At 48.4% G+C, this 11,167-nt stretch overlaps 1 protein-coding gene across 1 annotated transcript; it reads right to left on the reverse strand.

The window, feature by feature from the left end:
* Positions 1-2,146: 2,146 nt before the first annotated feature.
* DLL1 (delta like canonical Notch ligand 1) lies at positions 2,147-11,167 on the reverse strand. The gene is made up of 11 exons (XM_069010224.1): positions 10,162-11,167; positions 9,645-9,956; positions 9,370-9,430; positions 8,872-9,129; positions 6,373-6,433; positions 5,764-5,894; positions 5,449-5,618; positions 5,094-5,310; positions 3,298-4,090; positions 3,068-3,182; positions 2,147-2,710 (listed from the first exon to the last, which is right to left on the reverse strand). Exons 1-11 carry the CDS (start codon positions 10,219-10,221, stop codon positions 2,705-2,707), a joined length of 2,184 nt encoding a protein of 727 aa, XP_068866325.1. The 5' UTR covers positions 10,222-11,167; the 3' UTR covers positions 2,147-2,704.

An 11,167-nucleotide genomic window follows, 5' to 3' on the forward strand; every position in this document is an offset into this window, starting at 1 on the left:
CCCACTCTGGTCACTGAGAGCCACTGTATACACATATACTCAGGACTGGGGAAATTGGTAATCCTGTAAAAGAAATAAATCCTCTGTGTGTCTCTAGCCCCAGCCCTGCTCAAGACAGAAACAGAAGCTATTGGGCTGATCTGTGTAGCCATCATTGCAGGAGGTGCTTCAGAAGGACAGGACCACGCCCTTCCCTTTGCCTACAGTTTTCTGTCGCTCACCAAGCTCAGCACTGCTGATAATTAGCACACTTGGACAAACTTAGCTTTCCACAGCTGTTTTATTTTTAAGCAAAGATAGGTAGATGCTGATGCTGTGCATCTTCACAAGAGCAAGGAGCTGTGTGCTTTTCCAGACCTTTACCTGACCGTAAATTAAAGTAGATCTTGCTGTAGCACCGAAGACCTAATGTTACAGAGGTACTCAGCCACTGATGGCCTTCCTTTTGTTACTGCTATTTCTACAGAAGCAGCATTAAGAAGGCCTAGCCAAGACCACTGCACTGACTGTGCAAAGTGCCATATATTGTAAGAGACGAGCCTGCTCCATTAAGCTTGGGAAGAAGAGGAAATAGAGAGAAATAAATTGATTTGGACAAGGTTGAAAAACAAATGAGCAACAAAGATAGCAATAATACCTTCCAAGGCTCGCTTTTCTGTCCAATCTGTGAGCACCTGCTGCCATACACACCATCATGCTTCATTTAATATATGATGCATTGACTGGTTATTGACAGGTTGTTATGTTACTGCTCAAATTGAAACTGCTGTTCCAACCATCACTGACAGGCTGATTTTCAATACCTCACATCACTCTCCTTATGAAAACTTTCCTTAAAAGGACACTTTGGGATAGATGAAGAAGATAACCGTGTGAGGTCACTTCTTGAGAAGTCTGTATGGCTTGTCTAAGGTTTCACTTAGCAAAAAGCTAAGCCTATAAACAGATAAGCCTCTGCAGTCAGCGTGAGTTTTCCACTCACCTCACACCAAACTAGAGCTCCAGTGGTTCATGTACTTATGTCCACTAAAATAAGGGAAACACATAGAGATCACAAGCTGCAATAATTGCTTGATTATATCTGTTATCCCACTCCTTGTGTTTAGGATAGCATCCCCCTCCCCTGAAGTGAATGGGGACAGAGGATTTTCACTGTCTTTGCAAAGCTGCAGAAGGTGGCCCACAAGGATTTGGGTTCAGCTTTAATGGAGTAAAAATGAGATTATTCCTTAGATTCTCCTTATTTTCCTGAAGTGGAAGAACCCTTTGCCTGTTTCTGAAGGGTCTCTGCTGATTAACATGCAGCACAACATGAAGGTGAGTTCATTAGAGCAAACGAAGTTGGGGAAATTGCCTGAGCATTCAGAGCCAAGCCAAGGGATGGGATCACACTCTGTCCCACTATGAAGGCAGCAGGCACCAGAGGCAGAGCAGAAACCAAAGACGCAACTGGTACTTCCAGCAGGTGACATAGCCAGGAGATTTGTGACCACCAGTCAGTTCACTGTTACCATTTCCTGGAGAGGGAAGTCTGGGGGAGCTCACAGCCCATGGGTGCACATCAAGGACCTGAGCTAGGGGCTCTCCCTTGCTGGTGTGTCCTAAACTCCCCTGGACTCCAGGCAAGTGAGCTTGCAAGAAATGAGGAGTTGAGTCATGACAAACCCCATGTCTGGATTGCAATGGAGTGCACTCAACTCTTGCTCTTCCTCAGGAAGTGACTCCATGTGTGTTTATATAAACACACAGCCCAACATGACTGGGCAAATATTACTCAAGGTTTTGCCATTTGCCTTTGGGGTAAGACTGAGCACAAGCTCAGTCAACAGGTCAGAAGGTTAGGAGGGGAAAGATGGAGAGTCTACACACAACGAGTTGTTCCCCAGTCTTTGTAATAAGTGTCAGTCCTATTCAATGCACCCATGAGTCCACAGAAGCCTGTCAGCTGCCTGGTTGCAAAGTTCAGTCAGTTCATCATCAGATGTGTAATAAACATAGCACTCTGGTTATCATTAATAATATTTATTTTGGAAAAATATTTTAAAAATGAATTTCTTCATTAACAAAACGGTAAAAAAAATCAAATAACATTTGCACAATATTCCATAAATACATTTATATACAAAAAAATATAGTCACATAGACCCGAAGTGCCTTTGTACATATTTACCAAAAAATTTAAATTATAAAAAAATGAACATCACAAAATACTCAAGCTTTACAATTATCATGAAAATATTTTTACAGATTCAAAAAAATAACACACTTTTTCTCACCTAGTAAAAACACATTTTAGTATCAAAAAAGACAATAAAGGCAGTGTTTGTGTCTCTAATTCAAGAAAAGACTGGCTCATAATAATCCAAAATATACACTTCAGGCAGTGCATGCTTCTTATGTAGTAATTAAGTCCATTCATTTAAATATATATAGAAAAGCAACTGACCATAGTGCAATGATAAAATTCATAAAAGGCAGTGCAACAGTAATCCTTGAACACAGACCCTTGCCTGGTGTCCATCTTGTTTCTTTATTTTGCAGTCACTTTGCTAACTTCAGTAGAGAACCAGCTCAAGCCTGAATTTAGTTTCTCAGCAGCAGTCAGTGAAGGAATCTATCTCCCATTCCTCTTTCAGCAGCATTCATCGGGGCACGTCTCCTCTGAAATTGTTCTGAACAACCATCTTGCCATATCACCTCTGGTTTACACCTGGTAAGAGAAAACACAAGCAGAGATCAGGAGAGGTTAATGAAACAAATGAAGAGGGCTGTAAGGCTGCAGAGGGTCAGGACTCTGCATGAAGCCCACCAAGGGGTGAGTCAGCACACCTCAACAACACTACCATTGTACCCTAGTGTACAAGACTTGTCAAACCCACAACCCTTGATCCTCAGCATCAAGTCACTAAGCTTGTCTTTACAACATCCACAGCATCACAAACCCAAGCTGGCTGGATTTCAGCAGGTACAAACCACCATGGCATTATGGAAAGGAATTTATCTGCCCTGGCCTGTATTGGATGAGAGCTGCGGACCGACTTTTCTCTGCTGTTCCAACCCTACTAACCTCAGTTGCTATGATGCACTCGTCTTTCTCTTCTGATATGACATACACCGACTGGTACTTTGTGTCCTTTGAAGTGGAATATACTGAATCTGGTCGCTTTCTTTCAGAAGTATCACTATTGAAGGCAAAAAGAGAAAGAACAGGTCAGATGGCTGTTGCTTAATGCTACCTATGAGATATACACTCCCCCTTCAAAGTGAAGCTGCCCCCTGCACTCAGATGTGAGATACCTCTTTAGTTGTACTGCACTTTTCTCCTCTGCCTCTGAATCATACGTTTCACACTTGGCTTCACATTTGCTGTGCTCCTCCTTAACTGAGTCCTCATTCTTGAGTTCATGCACCAAATTGTAATCCACTGATGGGTATCTGACTTTGTAACCATTTTTATCAGAGTTATCGCTGTGAAAGTCTACTTTCTTATTTGTGTTTTTAATCTGAGTGGCACCAATGACACTTATGGAAATGTCCTTCTCACGCTGGCAGTTTGCCAGGTTATTCATAGTCTCAGTCTCACTCCTGCAGGCATCAGGCTGATGGTGCCTCTTCTGCACTCTGAGCCTGACGCAGACGACCACAGCAGCACACCCCAGCAGCAGCATGAGGACCAGAATAATCCCAGCGCAGACAGCGATCCAGGGGAACTGGGAGTTCTGGCCTTCCGTGTACTTCTCAGTGAAGTCAACGATGACGGGTCCCTGAGGCGGCTCAGGGAGCAGAAACTGGCAATTGAGCCCACCGTAGCCCCGGGCACACTCACAGACATAGCGGTTGTTTCTTTCGTGGCAGGTGGCCCCGTTGTGGCAAGGGTTGTGTTCGCATCTGCTCACTGGAGTGCTGCAGTTCTTCCCGTTGTATCCTGGGGGGCAGGTGCAGGAGTAGTCATTGATGCCATCCTGGCAGGTCCCTCCGTTGACACAGGGGAAGGAAGCACAGTCGTCCACATTATCATCACAGTGTCTCCCAGTGAAGCCAGCCTGGCACTGGCATATGTAGGAGTTCCCCAGATCGACGCACTGGGCTCCTGCAAGACATGAAGGGGGGCGAGCTGAGTGGTGGGCAGCCAGACACAACAGCCTCCCACTCGCTGCTCTCGGGGCAGCTGGCACAACCAGCAGCTGAGGAAAGTTTTTTTTGAGAGGTTAGCTCAACCTTTGCCAGGTCTGATCCAATATTAAATGTACATGTTTTTAAGAAAGATTTTTTGTTAAGCAGATTTACTTTTCATTCTCAATCCTATCCCTTTTCCAACATTTCACTCAGCTCAGACCAGAACACTAGTCCAGGTCAGGTTATCACCACATCTCATGTTACAGAGTTTGAGTGGCAATGAATAAGGAGGACTACAGTAAAGAAAGTCTTCACTAGTTTAATCAAAACAGGAAGATTACTGTTACCATATTACAAGTAATAATGTTAAGCACTCGTGTGGCATTTGCATCCACAGACCTCTAAGACTCTTTGCAAAGGATTTGCAAGTATAATCTTCCATGCCTTCATGCATGAAGCTTCAGACCAAGTTACTTGGACACAGCCACCCCATCAGAAAATGAAATCTGCAGCAGTGGCCCAAGCCACACCATTGCTTTCTTTTTCTTAGGACAGATCCTCCACCAAGTCAACTCTTGACATGACAAGGACCTTTTTACAAGAGCATGTAGTGATGGGGCGAGGGGGAATGGCTTTTAACTGAAAGAGAGCGGGTTTAGATTAGATATTATGAAAAAACTCTTTACTGTAAGGGAACAAGTTGCACAGAGAAGTGGTGGATGTCCCACCCCTGGCAGTGTTCAAGGCCAGGTTGGATGGGGCTTTGAACAACCTGGTCTAGTGAAAGGTGTCCTTGCCCGTGGCAGGGGTTTGGAACTAGATGACCCTTCAAGGTCCCTTCCAGCCAAGACCATTCTATGATTCTATGATTGACCAGTGTGCCTTGATCAGTGTGCCTTGTTATGAACTCCAGACCAGAAGCCAAAGTAAGTGTATGGTCTCCTTTCAGAAGACCACTGTAGCATGTTTGGCCTTACCATTAGCACAAGGGCTGGAACTGCAGTAATCAATTTTCTTCTCACAGTTGAACCCAGAATAACCCAGTGGGCAGCGGCAGCTGTAACCCCCATCAGGGTTGTCGGTGCATCGCCCACCATTGAAGCATGGTCCATCAGCACAAGTCATTGCGCTCAGCTCACAGTTTTTCCCATAGAAGCCTGGGGGGCAGGTACAGGAATAGCTGTTCTCAAGATCCTGCAGAGAAGAAATGAGAAATTATCAAAATATTTGTCTAAACTTGCTCTGAAATCCAAAAAGGGATTTCAAAAATTAGTAAAACTGACATTAACTCCTCCCTTGGAGTTCCAGATGACACAAACAACTCGAACTTACAGTGCAGCTTCCACCATTCTTGCACGGGTTGGCGTCACATTCATTGATTTCAATCTCACAGTTGGAGCCTGTGTACCCAGGTCGGCATGAACAAGTGTAGCTCCCCTGACCAGTATTGGTGCATGTGGCACCATTCTTGCAGGGCTTGTGGTGGGTGCAGTAGTTCAGGTCTGTAAAAGATATATTTTCTGTTTGTAAAGAGAGCAGCCAAGATGCTTGCTACTTTGCAAGCCTGGGACAGGGTGGGTGAGCTGAAAAGAGATGCCTGCTTTCTGCGTTTTAAAACAGATGCTCAGGCCAGGACTGAGAACTTACCCTGGTTGCAGAAAAGACCACCCCAGCCTTCCTGGCAGTTGCACTGCCACGGCTGCTGACAGGTACCATGAAGGCAGCCTGGGTATCGGATACATTCATCACAGTATCGCCCCTGCCAGCCCACTCTGCATCTGAAAAAAAGGATGACAACAAAGTCTCATCAGATTTAGATTTCTCACAGTTGGAAACCCTATCATAAACTCTGCAAACACACTGATGCCAGGGATCAAGTTTCCTAAAAGCCCTCAGTGATCCCTCATGTGAGAAAGTCACCAGGTCCAACTGTAGCATCAGCTTTCATCGGTCCTAGCTATTCCTTCCACTTCCTTAGATAGACCCATGGTTCCAGATAGTTGATTTGTTTACTCTAATAACAAAGAGCCAAACCTTACACACAGCACTGTAAACCCATTAAGTTAATATTAATGGCACTGATGTTTGACTTATAGAATAATACTTTGATCTGGCATCACCTGGATTTCTCAAATTTCCATCTACTATGAAGAAAGGCCTTTAAACCAACCCTTCAAATGTCCAATGGCTTACTTAACACCAGAGCATCGACACTGAAAGACAAAGAAGGAAGCAGGAAGGGAGTGGAAAACTTACTTGCATTCCCCAGGCTTGTCGCAAAAGCCGTGTTGCTCATCACATCCAGGCAAACAAATCGCTGTAAACAAACCAAGGAGGGAAGGACATCAGCACTGGTACCAAAACAACTCTCTTTTACAAGTCTGATTCTGACAGCACCTTGTGGGTGGGGAGGGAGTCCCTTTTGCTAGGTCGGGGCAGTTAAGCGCAGCTGAATTAATCTCTGGAGTCTGCAGGAGTATTGATCTTGCCCCGTAACTGGGCACTTTACTTATCACCGGGGATGAGCATTCTTCTTAATACAGTTGCACACAGACAAAAGAGGGCTCACAATTGCTCCCTTCCCCACAGCCCCTCACCCCCCTTCCCTTCCCAGTGAGGGTCAGAAGTCCTTTTTTCCAATTCTATGCACACAGCTCCACCTCTTAATATCCCCCGAAAGTGTGTGTGCAGATAAGAGTGGACAGCTGGTGTGCAGGGTGCCAGTGCAAGACAGCTGCTCTATTGTCTATTCTCTCCCAGCAGCTGCCCCACTGCAACAATACCCCGGCCCCGGAGCCAATGGGGCCGGCGGCCGGCGACCGGGCAGCCTATCCCTGCCCACAGCTAATCTATGGCACGCGCGTGATTTCGCTGCAAAAAAACTTTTTTTTTCTTATTCAAATAAATAAGTCTAAAGTTCTTCCTCCCTCCTTCCCCCCTCCGCCCTGCCCTGAAAAGGGGCGGGCGGGTGGGTGCAGCCCTGGTAAAAGAGGTAAGCGGGCCAGCAGGAGGGAGGATGAGAGAAGGGAAAAAAGGGACTTCTGCTCATTACTTCGCCTGGTTATGGAACTCATTAAGCAGGCACTGCAAAGTTTTAATTCAACAAAGCCAGCCGGAGACAATGGCATGCGAGGGGAAGGAGGGGGGAAGAAAAAGAAAGAAAGAATCGGTGCTGATAATCAGATCGCCTCCAAGTTGGAAAGAATGGAGCTGGGGGCAAGGCAATGGGAAGCAATCTGCAACTGGCAGCTCCACTCACTAACGGCAAAACATTCTTTTTGCATGCACACATAAACACATCTCCCCTGCCTAGTAGGTTTGTGTCAGTGTTATAAGCTGTTTTTTTCTGAGAGGGAAAACACAGCAAAGAGTGTGCGTAATGAGTCAAGAAAGATGGACAGCCTTCTGCTTCGCTGTGGGAATAGCAGAGATGTACAGGCATTCGAAAGTGCTGACAGCCCTGAAAGAGCTCATTATCAAAATGCTTCCTTTTTCCCCACCCCTTAACACAACTGGGCTACGCACTTCTGATCATGGGAAAGGTTGTAGCTCTTATTTAAAACACTATCAAAGAAAATGTGAGCCCCTCTGCCTGCTCTTTATTGTGCAACATTGTACCATGAACTGCTAAAAGCATCCTAGCAGCCACTAACAGTGTGAATAATCAATCAGGGATCATTTGATAGCAGCTCAACTGAGACCACAGTGTAGGTGGCTTTAAAGAGAAACAAAAACACAACAAGAAGAAAGCTGAGAGGCTGCTTTACAGCCTGGAACTGTTTTCTTCCTGCCTGCCTGGCCCTCTGATGACTGCAGAGGAGCACTCACCCGGTACGTCATCTGCCAGCATATTTCAGATCTGTGTATTCACACAGAGAATGCCATCACATGCTGCAGCAGGGGCTCTGTGTGCACATTTGGGTGTACACCACTGTGTATCTACAAAGGGCGGAATCTTGTACAACCGGAAAGTATCTGACATCCTGGACTATCCTGCCTGTGATCTGCTTACTGTCCCAGCTTTTCCTGCTGTATCAACACACTACATTCCTCAAAAACTTCAAGCTCAGGGGTATGTTTCATGTCCCTCACTACTTTATTAGTAGCAATGATCACGGCAGTGGCACAGAAGGGAGGTGGGGAAGAAGTTGAACGTTCTTGTGGCCCCATGTGCAGCAATTTCTGTTAGTGGCAGCATATGAGTACCCCAAAAGATAAATGTACAGTCTAGAAGCCACAGAGAATGTCCTGGACTTCCTGATATTTTTCTCAATACAAGGTCACAGAAGATGAGACCATAGCAAGCCTACCAATAAGCCTGTCACATGGATGTTGCCAAAGCCCAGCTCCCTCCCCTGAAGCTGTGTACCCCATAAATGATGATATCAAAGTTGTGTGGTTGGAGGGGTGGATAGGTGTACAAAGTAGTCCTGATATATTTTAATAAATCCTCAAACAACTGCTGAACATTTTGCTACCAGACTTGATGGTCTAAAGTAAACGAGCAAGAGTGTAGTGTTGGCACTGACATTTTGTTGGCTTGAGAAGGGGCTGTCTGCATTAACTTTCTGTGGCAATGCTGAGGATCTCCCATCCCTCATGCTGGTAAGGCTTGGGCACAGAACCAGACATCCACGCACGATTGCTTTGTTCTCTCTCCCTATGAGGCCTGATGTCAGAAAAACACCCCTCCACCAACCCCAAGAGCTCAGGAGACACTGCTGCACCCAAGGAGACAAGGAGGTGGATACTCACGCTCAGTGCAGTACTGGCCTTTCCAGCCCGGGTTGCAGACTTTCTCTCCACGTTCCCCACAGGTGAAGTGGCCAAAGGCATCATCCCGGGGACGGCAGAAGACAGAGCAGCCTTCTCCATAGTAGTGCTCATCGCACACGAAGCGATAGGAGTACTTGAGGTCAGTGCGGCCGCTGCTGTGCAGGTCCTGGGACCACTCTTCACCCACTGCCAAGTGTCTCTGGGTGGCCAGGCGGCTGATGAGGCGCTCAGGGTTTTCTGTGTGAAAGTGGAGAGGAGAAGAGTGATTAGAGAGCCCAAAGCAGGCAGGGCATAGGGGGGTCTCTGGTGGGAGGGGAACTGCAGAGGCAAGATGACATGGCTGCATGCCAACAGGTTGGCCTCTCTTGCCACGGGTCTAGCATAGAGGAGAATGTGCTGCACACTGTGGAGAAAGGGGCCAAGTAGGGCTGCAAGGCTGCAATTATTATGGGGAAAAGTGTGTTTTGGAACACTTACCTGTGGTGAGGTCGTCAGGTGAGTCCGTATGCAGCGCCTCAATGATGAGCGAGAAGGTGCCCTGTGGAAAGAAGGAGCAGAGACAACCCACCAGGAGAGCATGAGAGCAGGTAAGGCCCAAGGGGCAGAGCCACCAGTCCCCAGGAATCGTTGTCCCCCTCCCATCTTGACACTTCAAGGAGATTGGATGCCTCTTGGAAAGGCACGGGACGGGACGGGACGGGATGGGACGGGACGGATATGTGCCGCCCCCTCCAGCATCGCCCCCCACTTACGGGCCAGGTGAAGCCGAAGGGGAAGCGGATGGGATTGCTGAAGGCGGGGTCGGCGCCGCCCGCGCCGTCGGGGACGCTGAAGGAGTTGGCACCGAGGACGGGGGTGATGGCGCTGCCGTAGGTGCAGGGCGGCTCGGGGGACACGCTGGCCTGGTAGTGCTTGAGGCAGACGCGGAAGAAGGTCTTGCAGTCACACTGCTGGAGCCCGCCGGCGCCGGGGCCGCCCCCGCGGCAGCAGTTGCGGTTGCTGAGCAGCCCCTTCTTATTGACAAACTCCTGCAGCTTCAGCTCGAAGACCCCGGAGGAGCCGACCTGCGGGGCGGGGACAGAGGCCGTCAGCCCGCCGAGTAGCCCGCTCCCCAGCCCGACTCCGACCCCGACCCCGGCGGCACTGGCACCCCCTCCCCGGTCCTCAGCTGCAGCAGGCAGCGACAGTCCCTGGCATCCCCCGCGGAACTCCCCGGTGCAGGGACCCCCCGGTGCAGGCATTCCTGTCCCCCACCCCGCGGGCACTTACCTGGCAGCGGCTCAGCAGCACCGAGAGGACGGCGAGCGTCAGCAGGAACCGACCTCCCATTTTGGAGGTGCAGCTCTGGTGCCCTCGCTTTCCTCTCCCTTATCTTCTCGTCAGAGGGAAAAGGGGAAAGTGTCTCTCGGGGTAAGGGAAAAAACACAGCGGCCAAAGCCGCTCGTCCCAGCAGAGCTGGAAAAGTTAGTGTCACGGTCTCCCTCTTTCAGGAGTGTCTCTGACTTTTTTTTCTCCTTTGTCGATACCTCTAGATGTAGCCTGTCAGCAACTGGCAGCTCTTTCGGATGGCAAAAGAAAAAGAGAGAGGAAAAGGACGGGAGAAAAAAAATGCAAATATTTATCTGTTAAACTCTTTTTCTTTCGCAATCCACGATGCTCCTCCTTTTCTCCAGGAAGAAAAAATAAAAATAATAAAATAAAAGCAACTTAATTCCCAACGGAGGCAGAGAAAAGGCTTCCCAAGGAAGATTAAAAATTGGCGATCTGGAAATCCCTGCAGAGGCAGCGGCGGAGGCAGCGGCGATAATTCCCGGTGCGGTGCGATTCGGGAGCGGCTCTGCGCTGCTGCGCTCGCCCTGCGCACGTCGGGGCTGGTGGGTGTCAAACAGCAGCGGTGGCGGGCAGGTCACGTCGGAGCCTTGATCCCCGTTTTTCTTTTTTTTTTTCTCTTTTCCTTTTTTTTTTTTCAAAGGAAGCGAAGCTCTCTTTCCTTGTTGTGGGTTTACTTTTGTTTTTAGAGGAATTCCAGCCAACAAAAATAAGCTCGTGTCTCAACAGCAGCGAACAGAGCGTGTCCGGGTGTGCTCCTACGGGGGAGGGGGTGCCTGCTCTGCTCTGCTCTGCTCCGCGCCGCGGCTCGGCTCGGCTCGGCGGCTCTCTCCGAGGGTGAAGCGCTAAGGATCTGCCTCTCCTAGGGCGCCTGCCGCCCTTATATCCCGCCGGCCGACTGCATGCTTAATGAGATGCAAATGAGCAGCCCCCCAATCTGGCTAGA

The sequence above is a fragment of the Aphelocoma coerulescens genome, chromosome 3, assembly GCF_041296385.1.
Source record: "Aphelocoma coerulescens isolate FSJ_1873_10779 chromosome 3, UR_Acoe_1.0, whole genome shotgun sequence".
NCBI classification, from domain to species: Eukaryota; Metazoa; Chordata; class Aves; order Passeriformes; family Corvidae; genus Aphelocoma; species Aphelocoma coerulescens.